At 38.6% G+C, this 18,428-nt stretch overlaps 1 protein-coding gene across 1 annotated transcript in view; it reads left to right on the forward strand.

Annotated features, from left to right (window-relative positions):
• Positions 1 to 18,428, forward strand: part of LOC129556201 (ankyrin repeat domain-containing protein 26-like) — a 125,378-nt gene that overhangs the window by 10,221 nt on the left and 96,729 nt on the right. Inside the window, exons 5-12 of the mRNA XM_088844315.1 lie at positions 617 to 679; positions 2,921 to 2,962; positions 4,232 to 4,301; positions 7,203 to 7,378; positions 8,804 to 8,974; positions 10,946 to 10,979; positions 13,181 to 13,241; positions 13,331 to 13,521. Coding sequence (XP_088700441.1) covers positions 617 to 679; positions 2,921 to 2,962; positions 4,232 to 4,301; positions 7,203 to 7,378; positions 8,804 to 8,974; positions 10,946 to 10,979; positions 13,181 to 13,241; positions 13,331 to 13,521 — 808 coding nt within the window. The remainder of the gene's footprint in view (positions 1 to 616; positions 680 to 2,920; positions 2,963 to 4,231; positions 4,302 to 7,202; positions 7,379 to 8,803; positions 8,975 to 10,945; positions 10,980 to 13,180; positions 13,242 to 13,330; positions 13,522 to 18,428) is intronic.

An 18,428-nucleotide genomic window follows, 5' to 3' on the forward strand; every position in this document is an offset into this window, starting at 1 on the left:
ATATAAGGGCTGAGATTCCCTAAACAACAAACCACAAAGAACAACTAGTCACCGTAATTAGTCACCGTTTCCTGCAACCCTTGAACGCTAAACATAGAAGAAAACAGACATTCGTTTTGTTGGGATTTCAAAGTAGTTCCAGCAATAAAGTTCAAGAACCATTCCATTCCTTGGCTGTCTCTGCAAGCATTTGGGGATATATTGCCTCAATGAGTCCTCTTAATCCCCTTGTGAAATAAGGCAGTAGGATCCCAGTTGTGCAGAGGAAGACTCTGAACTCAAGAGAAGCAGCTTCTCCAGGAACACAGAGCAGCTGGTTGCAGAGCGGGGCTTTGCGAGTCTGAAAGGGTGTTCGTGCGCCAAGCCAAACCCAGTGAATCCACTGAGCTGTATCGCCCTCAGTGGACGACTGCTGCCTCTGCCTTTCCTTCCTCCTCTAAATCCATGCTGAGTGAAACGCTGTAGAACTTAGAAACGTGAAATGTAGGGCACAGTTGTAGTTTTGACATTATCGCTGACATTGTCTGTCTGAAATAATCTAAGAATTTAACATATATTTGGTAGTTGTTTTTCATATTAGTGTTAAAATATTATTTATCACATTTTTAACACATAGCATTTGCAAACTGATCTCTGAGTATAAAGAAAAGAGGCCTAAAACTCCTCCCGAAAAGAGCAACCCAGGTACGTCATCTGATAATAATGAATTACTCTTGGTGATTCTACCATAGATAAACTAGGAGTGAGGAAGTTTCAATAATGAAAGAACTATGATAAAGTTAGTGTAAATTGCATGTGTGTTTATTTTTAAATTAATTTCTTAATAGTCTAGTATTCAGAATTGTTAAAGAAGTTAATTGTGTAATTTAACATCAGAGACAGTATTGTCTGGAAAGAATTCCATGTTTTTAATCACGGCCCCTAAAATCCTGTGTTAGATTTTGGTGTAAATCAGAAAAAATGTTTGTTAGCATGATATATATTTCGTCTATAATCATATTATAGCAAATTGGACTTCTTATAAAAGTGGAACTTTAATTTTTATAAATAGTTTGCATTTAGTGAATGAATAGTTATTAGTTACTGTGTAGTGATTAGTCTCATTGAAAAAGCTAGTGTAGTTTAAACTGGGAACCTCACTCAACAATCCCTTCCTGGTAGGATAACTAATGATAAACAATAAGAACTGCCATACTTACCCATTCATAAGTGAATGGTCTGTATCTCGTGCCTTTGTTGGTTTTCTGTGAGCTGTAGTTTCTGGGAAATCAGCAGCTCTCATATCTGTAACTCTTGTAACCCCGTCATTCGTGTGCCTTCTTTATGAGGATTCAGTACGGCTATGGTGCTGTTATCCCTCTGATAGGAACTCTAACTCAGTGTAAAGCCCCAAAGATCTGTTACTTATTTTTATTTTATATTGTACTATATTTTATTTATAGTGTTGTGTTTGTTTCAGGTGTATAGCAAAGTGATACAGTCATATATATACATATATATATATGAATTAACAAAAGCAGTTCCCGTCTTTTGATGGGGAGCTCATGGTTTATAATATAAATGGCATTATTTTGAGAGAGGGATAACTTAGGGAAGGCATTGGGTTTTTTTTTCTTTTTGCAGCTTGAGACAGTTGTATAATAACTTAATGTAGCTTTTTGCAACTGTGTATTCTATAGTATTTTTTTATTTGGTGATATTTTAACTGTTAATGTTTATGGCACTGTGCTAACTATTTATAATAATTAGTAAAAAAAAAAGAAAAAAAAAAAAGAACTGCCATGCTGAGCCAGTGTGCAGCATACCAGGAAGAGATTACTTTTGAAAGATACCTTCCAATACTACAGATCAGAAAAGCAATGCCTAGTTGAGAAGCACCGGTTATTTTGCCTGTTGTTCCAACAAGGTCTCTATTACCAACTTTATTCCTCACAGATCCAAAAAGAGTGAGATAGGTTGACTTTATTAGACCCAGATGTTTTCTTCTGTGTGTTGGATAACTGTCATGATAGTATAGTTTTGTAAGAACAACATGTTCTGTTGCCGTTATTTTAAAAAGTATCATAATAGATTTTCAAATAGATCAACTTGGGGCTCTGCAGATTCTAGTAAAAGGGTGCAAACACTTCACATCAGCAAAAACACCACTATGTCCGCTCGATGTGGCATCTCGCACATTGTACGAGGTGTCTGAGAACACCTTTCAACTTAGTAGACCTCTATCTCATCAAAGGGGGCTTCCCAGGCGGCTCAGTAGTAAAGAATCCGCCTGCCAGTGCCTGAGATACTGGTTTGATCCCTGGATCGGGAAGATCCCCTGGAGAAGGAAATGGCAACCCACTCCAGTATTCTTGCCTGGGGAATCGAATGGACGGAAGAGCCGGGTGAGCTGCATTACATTCGGAAAAAGGGCCAGGAAGACTTTGTTTCCTATGTTTTACCACGCTCTGAAGTTCAGCGCCTGTAGACCAGGCTTCCTTGTGATAGGGCGTTTTCATCCTGAACTGAGGAGCCAGAGAATTTGTGTCATGTCCCAGCAAGACACCTGCAGGCTCTGTTCTCTGCTCAGGGAATGGGAGTCCAGAAACACTGTGCTGTTCACGTGTGCCCTTGTCAGCTGACAGTGCTGATTCTAATGGTGTCGTGTCATTTTCTGTCCGTCTCCTGGAGTTTGGTTAGGGTTATGGTCATTGTCCACAGCAGGTCTGTCCTCTGTTTTTCGGTTCTACATTTGATGACTGTAAAGGAGAGGAATGGTTCTTAGGCATTCATGGCCCATGAGTGTAGTACAATCAGTATTCCCTCTAGTGTGGGCTCCAGGTGTGGTCCTAAAGGAATACTTTTAAACACAACATCAGTCTTGAGGTTTTAATGGTCTGTATGTTTCTTTTGTTGATTTAAAATGTGTCTTACTTTTTTCTTTAATAGTGGATAAGCGTTCTGAAGAAGACTGTTTAAGCAGGTAGGATTTGACAGATTTTTAAAAATCGCATGTGTTACTAAGAGAACACGCAGAGAAGAGAAGCTGATGTTTGCTGAGTGTTCTACCCTGTGTTAGAGACTGCATTATGTGCTTACCATTTGTGACCGCATGGAGTCATCGGAGCAGCTTTGGAAAGTAACTGTGTCCTACTTTTACTTAATTAGGCAACTGTGGTTCGGGGAGGTTGATGAATTGACCCATGATTCCATGGTTAAAATGAGTTGACCTGTGATTTGACAGCTGGCCTGCCTGGCTGCAACATCCACGCTCGTGTCTCTCAGCAGAGACTGAGAGGTACCCGTGCAGCATATCAGTGAAACATAAATTAGTTCTTTGACTTGTGTCCATTTTAAGTTTCAGACATTGCAGGGCACTCCTGTACTCCCTTTACAGTAAAGGGGAGGAATGGGGCCTTCTCCATAAGTGATTTCCCTGCTGAAGGACCAAGACTGCCATTCTTGATGGACGCAGATTAGTCTCTGAACCAGGGACAGACAATGGAGAAGGAGCAGCATATCCTCCTGCTTTAAGTCATCAGGTTTATTCTACTTTGGGCAAGCAAAAGTTATGTCAATCCATCAATTAGATTTTCAGTTCAGCTATTAGGACTTGGTGAAAACATATTATTTTCAGGCTCTGCCAATATATTGGAGAAGGAAATTGCAACCCACTCCAGTGTTCTTGCCTGGATAATCCCAGGGATGGCAGAGCCTGGTGGGCTGCCATCTATGGGGTCGCACAGAGTCGGACACGACTGGAGCGACTTAGCAGCAGCAGCAGCAGCAGCAGCAGCAACAGCCAATATATTGGCTGTCAGTCTTTGTTATGGAAACTAAGAATGAGTCTTAAACCTACATATGTCCTAGGCTGGGAGAGATGGAAGTAGAAATAGGTAACTAAAATCTGTTTTGGAGACTTCTCTGGGGGTGCAGTGATAAGATGGTTAATAAGACTTCTCCTTTCAATGCAGGTGGCGTGGGTTCAATCTCCTGTCAGTGGAGCCGAGATCCCACATGCCTTGGGGTCAAAAAGCCAAAACATAAAACAGAAGCAACATGGCAAGAAATTCAATGAAGACTTTAAAGATGGTCCACATCAAAATATCTTAAAATGTTTTAAAGCAGGCCAAATTTTAATTATGTCAAGAAACTTTGTTTACTACATAGATAGCCAAACTTGCTTCTTTTTTTTTTTTTTCGTTTAAAGAAATGAACTCACTCATTTTTGTTATATGTTTTTGCTCTAAAGGCTTTCCAGCAAACCTCGTGTTGGTTCACGGCTTACATCAGATGATGAAGTCTTAGATTTTGAAACCAAGGTAAAGTGCACTCTTGTGAAGTTACTTTTCATGCTCTGAATTTAGTTTCATGTAGTATTTACTCTTAAATTCAGCAGTGGTGTCGTCTTACTGTTTTAGTTTGTAATGGAAAGTCCTTCAGAGCAAACTATTTTATAAAAATATGACTAGTTGATTTTTTGAATTTTTAACTTTGGTAAATACTGAAGGTGGGGTGAAGAAAACAATGGGCTGGAAAATATAGAGTGACAGGAAAGCAGTATTGGGAAAGGTTTTCCCACAATAAAGGAAATAGGAATTTTGGTCAAGGATAAAGAGTCGTCCTGTGAATTTTAAACGATAAGGACATGACTTTTGCAATACTCATAATGATATCTTTAGTGGATATAATTACTTATTTTAATAATCTTGTAATCTTCTTGGAGCCTTTCAGTTCCAAAACTATATAGCATATATCATCTAGTTTTGCCCCCTACCCGTGACCCCCGGACTTTATTTTGGTTTCTTAGAGTTGTTAGGAGGGCCTTTTTTTTTTTTGTCTTTCTCTGTTTCTGTCGTGGCTCTACATTAAGACTAAAATAAAAGTTGAAATTATGGAGATTTAGAAATTTAAATTCTGTTTCTGCAAAATCCATATTATAAAGGGATTCCACTGTGTTTTCTCAAGCATTCCATTAAGAGTATATTCACAGTTCTTCATCTCGCTGAAGAATACATGTTTGCCTGAAATAATCACCAGCTATAGAAGCAGCTTCTCTTGTGGCTCAGACAGTAAAGAATCTGCCTACGATGCGGGAGACCTGGGTTGAATCCCTGGCATGGGAAGATCCCCTGGAGAAGGAAACAGCTACCCACTCCAGTATTCTGGCCTGGAGAATGCCATGGACCGTATACTCCTTGGCGTTGCAAATAGTCGGACACGACTGAGTGACTTTCACTTCATAAAAGCAGAGACTTTTAGTAACCGTAAGATAAAACTTACAACTTGAGATTTTTTTTTTTCTATTGTAGTTTAAAAAAAACCTACTCCAAGTCCTTGTGTCACATTCTAAAACTTCAGATTTCAGACATTTTCTATTACTGTGATTTAAGTATTCATCTTACAGCCCCGTATCAGTGTAAGCTAGTGGAGTTGAGGAAACAATTGTGCATCTCCTGGAGCATGTAGCATAGGTCTCGAGTGTAAGAACCATGTTAATAGTTTTTGAATGTGAATAAATGAATAGACAAATGGTATCCTATATAATGTTACAGGTAACATAGTTCAGTTGAGTTATGTTGAGGAAGGAGGTCCTGCATAACAAGGAAATAAATAAGAAATACGTGAAAAGTAAAGGGTTGCAGTATTTTTGTCAGTGTCCACCAAATGTGAGATGAGAATTTTAGGGTAAAATTTTTGACCTTTTTAGCCCCATCTTGTGTTCCGTTAAATGTTTCTTTTCAAGCCATATGTCCTCCTCAGAATTTTGATTACCAGTTCAGGATGTTTGTAATAACCAGTACATGTGCTCCCACCTATGCTTTAATCACCACTCTCAGATGTCTCTTTTGAGAGAGTCCTCTTCACTATGTTGTTTACTAAAATGTAGTAAGTTTTGACATGTGTGATTTTGTCACATAGGTAGTATATGTGTGTGTGAGAGTTGGTCAGTCGTCTCTGATTCTTTGCGACCCCATGGACTGTAGCTGGCCAGGCTCCCCTGTCCATGGATTTCTCCAGGCCAAAATATCATTGGAGTGGATAGCCATTCCCTTCTCCACGGGATCGTCCCAACCCAGGGATCGAGGCCAGGTCTCCTGCATTGAAAGCAGGTTCTTTAACATCTGAGCCACCAGGGAAGCCCAATGGTAGTATCAACCCTCAGTAAAAAAAGAAAAAAAAAAATCAAGTGTTTATCTCCCAAAAAAAAAAAACCACGGAAGTTTGAGTTGCTGTGAGTTATTTCTTTCTTCCATAACAGATTTTTAAACTTGCTTGCTCTTTCGTGTAAGACAAAAAAACAAGAAAATGTAGCTATTCTCCTTTAAAGAAAAAAGAGAATAAACCCTACCCCCAACTTACGAATTAAATTACTTTGGCAAAGTCACGCTTTTCACTTACCTGATTCATTTGAGGAATTCGTTTGGTAATTTTATTGGATTCAAGATTACAGAATTGTATCATCTCTTTGAGTGCCATAAAATGTTAGGGAATGCCACTTTGGGGGCTTTGAACAAATCATTTAACCTTTTTTTATTTTAAAGCTGTTATTGGTAAATAGTGGGGCAAAGGTAGATAGTTATTTCTATCCCCTGTAGCTATAAAATTTGATGGTTATTGAATGTGGAGTTGGGAAGCGTTACTTATATTCCAGAATTCCACACTAACTAAGACCTCCTCAGTTTCATTCTGCTCCTTGTGTTTCGGTAAGCTTTGGTTCGTATATCTCAGTGAACACCATCAGGTTATTGCTATCGCCTGGATCCCAGTGACAAAAGAATTGGAAAAGGCAGTGGGAAAGGAATAGCTTTAGTGCAGAAAGTAGAAAGATTGCTTTCTGTCTCTGAGGCACTAAGGTGTCACATCCTCTACATCTGACTGTTTCATGGAAAATCCAGGTGGAAAAGACCGAAGAGGGCAGATGTTGTGTGTGTTTATGTCTCTATCTCTGCCAGTCAGATGGGGAAGACTGGGTGTGAATAATTGTATCTTATTAAGAAAGCCTTTCTTGAAATTTTGGGAATTTTGTTTCTTTCCCTCAAACAGAAAGAAGCACGTTTTACAAAAATTTCAGTGACTTGTAAGTGATAAAATTAATGTAAGCACAAAAATATCTTTATCACTTAACATCAGGGCAAATGCTGAGTCAAATAATGAATTGAAAACAGAGTCTTTAGAATTAAGTCATAGCAATTGTTCTTAGTGTCAAACTTTCATTAAAGGTTGAAGAAGAAAAGAAGCAGAAAAGTAGTGAAGTGGAAGTATCTGACAACGTGTGCCATGCTGCTGCTGAGAGTCGATGGATTCAGCAGAGAAAGAGTGGAGGAAACCACAAGCAGGAGTTTCCCGCCATACAGAATGAAGGTTCTGATAGGGAAGCCTCTATCAATATGCAACAGTAGGTCATTTGTTATTTTCCCGTAAAATCATTTCTAACTTGAGCTAATGCTTGTGATTGACGAATTTTATATTTTACTAGAGAGACGGTTATTTTGAATCCTCTCATCCTTTAGCCTTAATACTAGTTACTTTGTTAACATACCACCATGTTACAGTAGTAGAGTATTCTGGATTTGACTGCATGCTTGCCTTAAACAGTGTGTTGTATGTTTAAATTTATTTCGTGTCACTAATGAGCATCCTGTCATTTCAGTTTGGGGACTTCTTTCAGCGTTTCTTATGAGGCGGGACTAGTGGTGATGAGCTCCCTCAGGTTTTTTTGGTCTGGGAAAGTTTTTATTTCTCCTTCATCTGAAAGACAGCTTTTCTGGATAGAGCGCTCTTGGTTGGCAGTTTTCTCCTAGCACTTTGAGTGTGTCCATGGATGGAGGCCAAACTGTTGTTGGTGGCAGGAGGACTGACGAGGCACCTGCCTTTCATCCTTGAGGCTGACATCACCCATGTGGGTGGTTTATGAGTAAACTGCCCCCAGCCTCGCTAAATTTGATTTCCTCTTTCATGGTGGATGTGCCACTTGTCATTCTGAAAACCATCTAAATTGTTACTTTTCTCTCTGAGGGTTTTTTTTCTTTTTTAATTTATTTGGCTGCGCTGGGTCTTTGCAGCTGTGGTGCTTGGGCTTCTCATTGTGGTGGCTTCTCTTGATGCTGAGCATGGGCTCTAGGGTGCTGGCTTCAGTGGTTGTGGAGCACAGGATTCATTGCTCCATGGCATGTGCTATCTTCTCTGACCAGGGATCGAACCTGTGCCCCCTGCACTAGCAGGCAGATTCCTCAGCACTGGAGAACCAGGGAAATTCCGAAATTAAACATTACCGTATTTAAAAGCAAAACAAAAAATATAGTGTAAATCTAATTATGGCTCCTATGTCTAAGAATCATTGTGTTTAGCCAGTGGACTCCAGGTTTTCAGTGTCGCCCTTGAGGTTCTTCCCAGTGTCTTTCCAGATGCATCTCTCTACTTTCCTTCATGTGTTTTGTACTTTTCCTTCCAGGTTCCTAGGAAACAACCTAGATGTTGTGTGCCTGACCTGTGTGCTCACATTCTAATCTCCCAGTATAGGAATGATTTCTCACTTTTCTCTTCCTTTTGGCCTCCTCTCTTCACTTCTTCTGTGAATCCTTCCTTATTCCACTTATGACTTTCATATGTCAACTCTTACATATCATATTGTATCATAATTGTATATCTGTGTTTGAAGGAAGAATTTGTTTTCTTGCATATGGTTGGTACTTCGTAACTGTTTTGTGAATTAATTAATGACTTAAGATGGGTAAGAGTTGGAATTTTACAAGAATTGTTTTCTTATTCTTTATTAGTTGAATTATTTGAAAACATTGGCTTTTTTGTGGATTTTTTAAAGTAGCGATCCTGGCGTGCCCAGGAAGGAAATAGAGAAAAAGAACAATGGCAACTGGACACAGGAAGAATGTGTGATCGCACCAATATTTGGAAAGACCGATTCACTGCCTGGTGGTCTGCTGCATGTGAATGGTGAGAGCATTTCGAGGAAAGAGGATCGAGAGGATGGCAGGTAACACGGACAGATTCTTTATTTCTAGGGGAAGAAATATTAGCACTGAATACTTCTTCTGGAAATAGAGCAGCCTAATATAGTATACAGGCCAAGAGAAGAGAATCCTCAACTCTACTGGATGAACACCGCAGAAAGGTTACGGAGAGGACCCGTGCCTTTGGCCGGAAGTCGTTTCAGTAAATAGTCCACTCGGAAGCTGGACTGTAGTGAATACACGGAAACAGCTCCGTAGGGAATATTTACTGGGGCAGGCAATGAAGAACTGGATGGTAATTGAAGAGGAATGTGGAGTTCAAAGGAGTTTCTTGTTTTATATTAAGAGGGGAGCTGGTAGAGTGTGTATGCTGTTGGAAATGAGCCAGCGGAGGAAGTGTTTATTGAGTTTAATCTTGTTTGCATTTCCAATATTAGAAAGCCTATTGATTGTATGACATTATCTTTAAACTATGACAATAAATTAACTGTACATTATTATTATTGTACATGCTTTATTATGTACATATGTACTTCTGTGCATATGTAGTTTTGGGGAAGGGCTTGTTCATTGGCTCTGAAGCATAATATTCTTATGTAAATGAATATGTAGATGATTACTTAAGTTCATTCTATCATACATAGATTTTTAAAAATTATATAATCATGAATTTACAGATATTTAGGTTATACTGAATAGGATTTAATCATTCCTTGATGATTCTAGTTGATAGTATCATCGAGGGTAGCTCTGATTTTGTAAGTACTGTGAAACATCACATCATGTTAACTTCATTCAAAAGGGGAGGATTTTGTTTATTTTCAGTAGAAACAATTAACAATCTTGTACAGTTTATTACTTCAGATGATAAAGATCTAAATGAGAAAAACCATGCTTCCTGTACTGAAAGTGTCCTTAACACATACTGTGTGCTCCACAAGTGTATGTCGGAAGCGTAAAGAAACAGCAGAATGCTTGAATGAATGTGTATTGATGAATTTCTTTACAAAAAGCAAATCTTTATTGAAAGTCGATTTCCAATATTGCCTACATCTAAAGTCTTTTTGTTTTGTTAGAAATAGGTTTATAGATTCAGAATTATCATTTGTAGTTATAGCTAGACATGAGATAATAATATAGATTCATGTGGTATCATATTACTTAAAAAGACTTGACCCGGAGGGAGGATAGGAGGAGGAGGGAGGTGGGAGGGGGGTTCAAGAAGGGGAACACATGTACACCCGGGGCGGGTTCATATCAATGTATGGCAAAACCAATATAATATTGTAAAGTAATTAGCCTCCAAAAAAAAAAAAAAAAGTTCAAGCTCAAGCCAATTAAATAAATAAATAAAAAGAATTTTCAGTATCACTTTCTGAGCATATTTTGGAACAGCAGCATTCAGGCCAGATTTCCTGGGTTTGAATTCGGGGGTGTTGGTGAACTGCTGTGTGGTCTTGGGCAAGTGCCTCAGCCTTTCTTTGCTCCATTTCTTCCTAGCTAAAAGATCTAATATATTACCTATCTCCCAGAATGACCGTGAGGCTTAAAATGCCTTTAAGGCACGTCAAATGCTTGTAATAATGCATAGCCATTGCATAATAAGCCCTCAAAAAGCTAATAACATCGTGATAAAAAATGGGTTTCTTTCTTATAAGGACTTAGGGAATACTTCCGAGATAGGTTTTATTGCCATAAAAGTCAGTTCTTATTAAAAATGACAACTGCAAAACACCCCTGGTATACTGCTTCTATCACATAACGCGAGTAATGTTAGGATTTTCCTTTTCCTTTGATCTAAATTTAATGTTTTATTAATATTACAGATACATTTTCTTTGTCCTTTAATGCCACTCTTTTTTATTGTTTCATCCTTTTATAGAAATTACTTATGAATGCAAGGATGTCATATAAAACACAAACGTTTAGTTATTGCTTATGTTTTTGAGTTATTAAATTTTAGCCTGAAAAGAATCATTTGTTTTTTTTTTTAGGCCTGTAAGGAAAACAGCAAATGGAAAGAAGAAGGTATAGTAAAATGAAAAAAATTAACTTTAACATATATTATTCTCTAAAAAATACTTCGTAAAAGGAATAGTGGCAAAATAGAAAATCTTCCTTTGTTGAAGAGACATTTACTTTGAAAACATAATTTAGAAACTCTGTTGATGAAGTTATCCTTTTGATAAAAACCTGTTCTTTTAAGAAGCCTCTGCTTTTGCTTTGAGAAAGGGATTTATCACCTTTGTACACTGGGTGTATTTTATACATATTTTAAGGACATTGTGAAACAGTATTGTTCATGTGTAGGTCAAAGAACAAAGTGATCACCTGAATTCCCTTGATGATTTAACTCAGTCATCTGAAACTGCTTCCGAGGATGGCGCCATGCTTTCCTCTAAAAATTCCCCGTTGCCATCTGGCAGGTGGCTGAGGGTCGTGGACCCCTCCCTCTGTGCCCATCAGCCCTCCAGTCCACCTGCCCCGTGAACAGCTCAGAGCTGGCTCCAGCTTTCCCAGCTGAGTTCTCCCTCACAGTAGAGTCCTCCAGGCCGGGTGTGGTTAACTGGCATCCTGGAGAGGTGCAGGAATGCTCCCCGTGGACTTTCTCCAGCAGTTGGTAGAAGCCAGACACTCTTGAAGTTGATTGTCCTTCATTCTGCAGAGTTCTCGAGTGGCATCTCAGAGCAGAGGAATTCACTGCCCCAACCGATGTCCCTCTCAAACACGGCCTGGGTCCCATCCCCGAGGTCCTGGCCGCAGATCTGCCACAACGAAAAGCTCTCGGGAAGAACTGGGAAAGTAGTTATGTTGAGGAAGGAGGTCCTGCATAACAAGGAAATAAAGAAGAACTACGTGAAAAGCAAAGGGTTACAGTATTTTTGTCAGTGTCCACCAAATGTGAGATGAGAATTTTAGGGTAAAATTTTTGACCTTTTTAGCCCCATCTTGTGTTCCATTAAATGTTTCTTTTCAAGCCATATGTCCTCCTCAGAATTTTGATTACCAGTTCTTTTCCCAGTGAATGGTTAGGAATATTTGTTAATCAATTTTTCTCTCTCTCAAGTAATACTTTACAACATTCAGGTACTGACTGATGACCATGTGGGGCTAATCGAGTGCCATTGTTTATCGTGGCAAAATTCAACTCTGATGCGGTAGTGTTTATAAACAAAAAGTTTCAGAGTAATACAGATCGGTGTACTAGGGCTATATTATGAACCAAAGCCTCTGTCTTAAATATGTTTTATATAAATGTATGTTGATATTTTCATAAAACTTGAAGAACATTATAGATGCATAATTTATATATTAATAAAAGCATATAAAATAGAGGCTTTGTTCATAGTATATCCTTAGGAAACCTGATATATTACTGATCTGTTGTATATGGATTTTAAATGTATGTGTTTTTCCACAAACCTTGTTATACTTTTTTTTTTTCCCTAAGTTTGTACTTGACTAGGAATGTCTCTCTGTTTCTTTTCCCTCCTCCACTTTTTTTTTTAACTGTTAACCTCATTTTTCCTTGCAGAATACTTTTCTTCAGGGTCTGTTCTTTCCGTCCATCTCTCTCTGCGTCTATTGTGGACATGTTTGATTACGGCGTTCTGTTTAGTGTTTGTGGCTTTCATTCGTGATCATTTCCCTACAGGTTTACTCTTGTTTTTTTTTTTTTTTTTTCCCTTTTTCTTCGAAGGAGCCGAATGGAAACAATCATTTGTCTTTAGTTGTTTAACAAACAGAATAGAAGCAGCGTATCCTGTTTGCGCTTGTAACCTATCTAAATAAGGTTCTACTGAAATCTAAACTTTCATATTTGCTTTCCCAAGTGATAATTCATGCATATAGAAATCATGCAAGCAAATTTCGAAATGTAGCAATTAATTTAAATGCCTTAGTTTTTCAATAGTACTCTAAACTACTCCCAGGGATAAATTTTTTTTCTACAACAGTTTGGCAGAGCAAATAATCTAGTGGGTGTCATGGTATTTGTCCAGCAGTCAGTTAGGGGTAAGGAGAGGAACATCCGGGGCTTCTGATGTCATCTGTCACAGTGCTTACCCCATGAGAAGGACAGTCAGTGGCAGAACTGGGGTTTGAATCCACATCTGAATGACTGCAGAGCCTGTGCTCTTTGTGTTCGATCAGAGAGGAATGGGGGAGGTTATAATTCTTTTATCCGAGTTGATACTTGTCATTCTTCAAGCTCTTATTTTCTTCTCCAGCATGTCCCGAAATCAAACTTAGCAAGGCTAACGGAGGCTTTGCAGCAATCCAAGAGAAACAGTAAGTTATTTGAAGACTGTCCACCTGGTGTTCTTCCCTGATTTGAAACGACCCAGGTTCTCATGTACTTTCTGCTTTCACTGTATTAGAATGTGGCATTGTGATGCCAGGGAGTACCACCTTCTCTGAGGACAAGAATTCTGATCGTGAAATTGGAGATGTGGTTGAAACCTTTCCCAAAACATCACCTGGAGTCCAGGGCTTCTCGCATCCTGCCTTCCCAAAGCCTGAGCCTCTTCCAGAACCACTCAGGACTCCCGCAGGCCTTGGTCTAGCAAAGGTTAGTTGTTTTGTTTTTAACTCTGTTTCCCCTGTACTTTCTCACACATCGTTCCCTTGATCCTTATGATGACAAAAAGGATCCCACCGCGGAAATGGAAGACTTCAAAGTCATGATACGAAATGATGTGATAAGAGCAACATATCTGCATGATTCCGATTTATAAATGTTGGCATACTAAGTATGCCATTATGAAAGAAACAAATTACAAAGCGATTAGGAAAAACAGCTAGATGAATATGAAGCTGGGAGGGCGATGAAGGGGAAGAATTCATTTAAGAAAGATAAGATGAATAGGAGATGGAATGAAGGTCACGATGAAACAGATTATTTTAGAAACACAACCGAAATAGTGGGGGTAAGTCGGATGAGGTACTCTATGTTATAAATATGAGATGAGTTATTTCCAGTTCCACTTAGGAGAAAGTGAGGTTGTGAAAACTCAGTACTTATACTCTTCTGAATGGCATATAGCTGATTTTTGTGAAGAACTGAAAGAACGTTTGCTCCTTAGCTGTTTTGGTGGTTGTCTTTGAGGCTGATGGTTGTCTCTGTTTTTTTCTTTCATTGAAGTGTAGTCATTTACAATACTGTGTTAGTTTCAGGTGTATAGCAATGTGACTTGGTTACGCTTGTATATGTATATATCTATATTGAATATGGTTCCCTCTGGAAGTTCATTTCAATTTGAAGTGAGTTCTGTTTTTAAAAGAATTCTCACTTTGAAACTAATGAAGCGATGTCTTCTATTTAATCTAGCAAAACGTTAATTCATACGCAGTTCTAGATGAGCTCTGTTTTAGGCCTTAGCAGATAAATTAAGAAGTTGTGGCCCTTCTGTTTCTTGTGGTTGCTAACTTAGTGTTTGATACATACTTAATGTACTTAACTAATTTATCTTCCGGTTTGGTATAATCTTGATGGAGGTTTTGGATCTTTTTGAAAATAAAGGGGAAATAAGTAAGCATTTTATCTTGTCTTTTATTGAAATTTTAATTTATAATTATATACATGAGATTCTTAAACTCTCTTCATGACATGAGACAATGTAAGCTGCAACAGTCTTAAAGAAAAGATGTCGAACGTCCCCCCGCGCCCCTCCCGCCGAGAGATTCTGATTTATCTTTTCCTAATATCTGCAAGTCATGGGCAATTACACCCATTAAATGAATGAAATCACAATTCATGATTTTTTTCTTATGTAGACTACTTGTTATAAAATCATAAGCAAAGAAGCATTACCAACAGACTTTGTAAAATTATCTCAGAAAGATAATGTTTTACTTTTTAAAATATCTCTAGTAATGTGTATATTCCATTTTAAGAATTTTATTACAGAATAAAATTTAAAGAAGTTTATTTTTAAGGAGTAATTTTTTAAGTTAAGAAGTTATTTTTAAGTTAGGTTTCAGTTTTAAGAAACTTTATTAGCTTCAGTATTTATAGGTGTTAAATTAGCATGTCAGTTCTTTGTTATGCATGTTAAACTGAAATGCAAATTGTTCCATATCTAAAACTCAGCCATCGTGGTTGCTTGATTTTCTCAGCTCATTTGTTCTTTCCTGATGTGACTATTTTATCCTGCTTGATAATCATAGATGTATGTGAAAACTTTAAAATCTCCGACTTGGATAATCGTAGTTTTACTAATTTTCGTACATCCAAATTGTTGCTTCAGTCTTTATCTGCCGTTGCAGAAGGCATAGATAGAAAATCAGAGCCGTTAGTGTGCCGTTTACAGGGAAATAAGAAGAAAACGACGAAATTTTCAAATAAATGGGGTTTTTGGAAAATGTATTTATTTTTTAATTGAAGGATAATCGCTTTACAGAATTTTGTTGTTTTCTGTCCGACATCAACAAGGATCAGCCATAGGTACACCCAATGTCCCCTTCCTCCCAAACCCTCCTCCCATCTGCCTCCCCATCCCACGCTTCTAGATCGTCACAGAGTCCCTTTCTGAGTTCCCTGGGCCATACAGCAAATTCCCATTGGCTGTCTATTTTACATATGGAATTGTAAGTTTCCATGTTACTCTTTCCATCCATCTCACCCTCTCCCTCCCCCCCTCCCCCCATGTCCATAAGTCTGTTCTCCATGTCTGTTTCTCCATTGCTGCCCAGGAAATAAATTCATCGGTACCTTTGTAGATTCAGAATTTTTGTAGATTCCATATCTGTGCGAAATAGTATATGATATTTATATTTCTCTTTCTGACTTGCTTGACTCCGGAGAATAGGCTCTAGGTTTGCCAACCTCGTTAGAACTGACTCAAGTGTGTTTCTCTTTATGGCTGAGTAATATTCCATTGTGGACCTTGTTCTAGTTCTGTGAAAAATGCCATTGGCAATTTGAAAGTGATCACACTGAATCTGTAGATTGCCTTTGGTAGTATAGTCATTTTCACACTATTCATTCTTCCTACCCGGGAATCTGGAATCTCTCTCCACCTGTTTATGTCGCCTTTCTTATCTTTCCTCGGTGTCTTAGAATTTTCCGTAGACAGGTCTTTTGTCTCCTTAGGTAGGTTTATTACTAGATATTTCATTCCTTTTGTTTCAGTGGTGAATGGGACTGGCTCATTAATTTCACTTTCTGAGTTTCCATTGTTCGTATATAGGAATTCAAGTCATCTCTGTGTATGGACCTTGTATCATACAACTTTGCTAAATTCATTGTTTAGCTCTAGTAATTTTCTTTTACTAGAAAATAGATAGTTTCTTTTGGGTTTTCTACGTGTAGTACCATGTCATTTGCAAAAGTGAGAGTTTTACTTCTTCTTTTCAGATCTGGATTCCTTTTCTTTCTTTTTCTTCTCTGATTGCCATAGCTAGGACTTCCAAAACCATGCTGAGTAATGGTGGTGAGAATGGACAGCTTTTGTCTCGTTCCTGATCTTAGAGGGAATGCTTTTCATTTTTCCTCATTGAGAATAGTGTTTGCCGTGGGTTTATCCTATATGGCCTTTACTATGTTGGCGTAGGTTCCTCCTGTGTCCATTTTCTCGAGCGCTTTTGTCATAAACAGGTGCTGAATTGTGTCAAAGGCTTTTTCTGCCTCTGTTGAGATGATCATATGGTTCTTAGTTTTCAGTTTGTTAAGATGGTGCATCACATTGAAATTGGTTTGTGTATATTGAAGAATCCTTGCATCCCTGGCATAAGGCCGAATTGATCATGGTGTATGAGCTATGGAATGTGTTGTTGAATTGTGTTTGCTGGAATTTTGTTGAGGATTTTTACATCTGTGTTTGTCAGTGATATTGGCCTGTAATTTTCTTTTTTGTGTTGTGTCTGCCTGGTTTTGGTATCAAGGTGATTGTGGCCTCATAGAATGAGTTTGGAAGTGTTCCTTCCTCTGCAGTGTTTTGGAAGAGTTTCAGAAAACTAGGCATTAGCTCTTCTCTAAATGTTTGATAAAATTCCCCTGTGAAGCTATCTGGCCCTGGGCTTTTGTTTTTGGGAGATTTTGGATAACACCTTCCATTTCGGTGTTTGTAATTGGCTTGCTTGTAATTTTTATTTCTCCCTGATTCAGTTTTGGGGGCTTGAACTTTTCTAAGAATCTGTCCCTTTCCTCTCAGTTGTCTCTCTTATTAGCATATTGTTGCTCATAACATTCTCTTATGATCCTCTTCATTTCTGTGTTGTCTGTTGTAACCTCTCCTTTTTCATCTCTAATCTTGTCAATTTGATTTTTCTCCCTTCTGTTCTTGATGAGCCTGGCGAGTGGTTTGTCCATTTTGCTTATCTTCGCAAAGAACCAGTATTTCGTCTGATTAATCTTTGCTATGGTTTCCTTCATTTTCTTTTTCATTTATTTCTGCTCTGATCTGTACCATTTCTTTGCTTTGGCTGACTTTGGGGGGTTTTGGTTCTTTTTCCAGCTGCTTTAAATGTAGAGTGTTGCCTGTTCAATGCTTTTCTTGTCCTTGAGGTAGGATTGTGCTGCTCTCGACTTCTCTCTTCAGTTCAGTTCAGTTCAGTTCAGTCGCTCAGTCGTGTCCGACTCTTTGCGACCCCAGGAATCACAGCACGCCAGGCCTCCCTGTCCATCACCAACTTGAGTGACTCCTGTTCACTCAAACTCAAGTCCATCGAGTCGGTGATGCCATCCAGCCATCTCATTCTCTGTCGTCCCCGTCTCCTCCCGCCCCCAATCCCTTCCAGCATCAGAGTCTTTTCCAGTGAGTCAACTCGTCGCATGAGGTGGCCAAAGTATTGGAGTTTCAGCTTTAGCATCAGTCCTTCCAATGAACACCCAGGATTGATCTCCTTTAGAATGGACTGGTTGGATCTCCTTGCAGTCCAAGGGACTCTCAAGAGTCTTCTCCAGCACCACAGTTCAAAAGCATCAATTCTTCGGCGATCAGCCTTCTTCACAGTCCAACTCTCACACCCATACACGACCACGGGAAAAACCATAGCCTTGACTAGACGGACCTTGGTTGGCAAAGTAATGTCTCTGCTTTTTAATATACTATCCAGGTTGGTCTTAGAAGTGCTTTTACTGAATCCCGTAGGTTTTGGGTGGTCGTGTTTTTGTTGTCATTTGTTTCTAGGAATCTTCTGATTTCCCTTCTTATTTCTTCAGTAACCTTTTCGTTATTTAGTAATGAATTGTTTAATCGCCATGAGTTTGTGTTTTTTGCCGTTTTTTTTTCCTGTAGTCGATCTCTGCTCTCATAGTGTTGTGGCCAGAGAAGATACGTGATATATTTTCAGTTTTTAAAATTTGTGGTCCAAGATGCGGTCTATCCTGGAGAATGTTCCATGTGCAGTTGAGAACAAAGTGTATTCTTCTGCATTTGGATGGAAAGTCATGAAGATATCAGTTAGGTCCTTTGGGTCTAATATTTCATTGAAGTTTTGGGTTTCCTTATTGATTCTCTGTTTGGATGATCTGTC

This window comes from Moschus berezovskii, chromosome 15 (assembly GCF_049115385.1).
Source record: "Moschus berezovskii isolate FMDL1 chromosome 15, NW_MosBer_1.0, whole genome shotgun sequence".
Taxonomy (NCBI): domain Eukaryota; kingdom Metazoa; phylum Chordata; class Mammalia; order Artiodactyla; family Moschidae; genus Moschus; species Moschus berezovskii.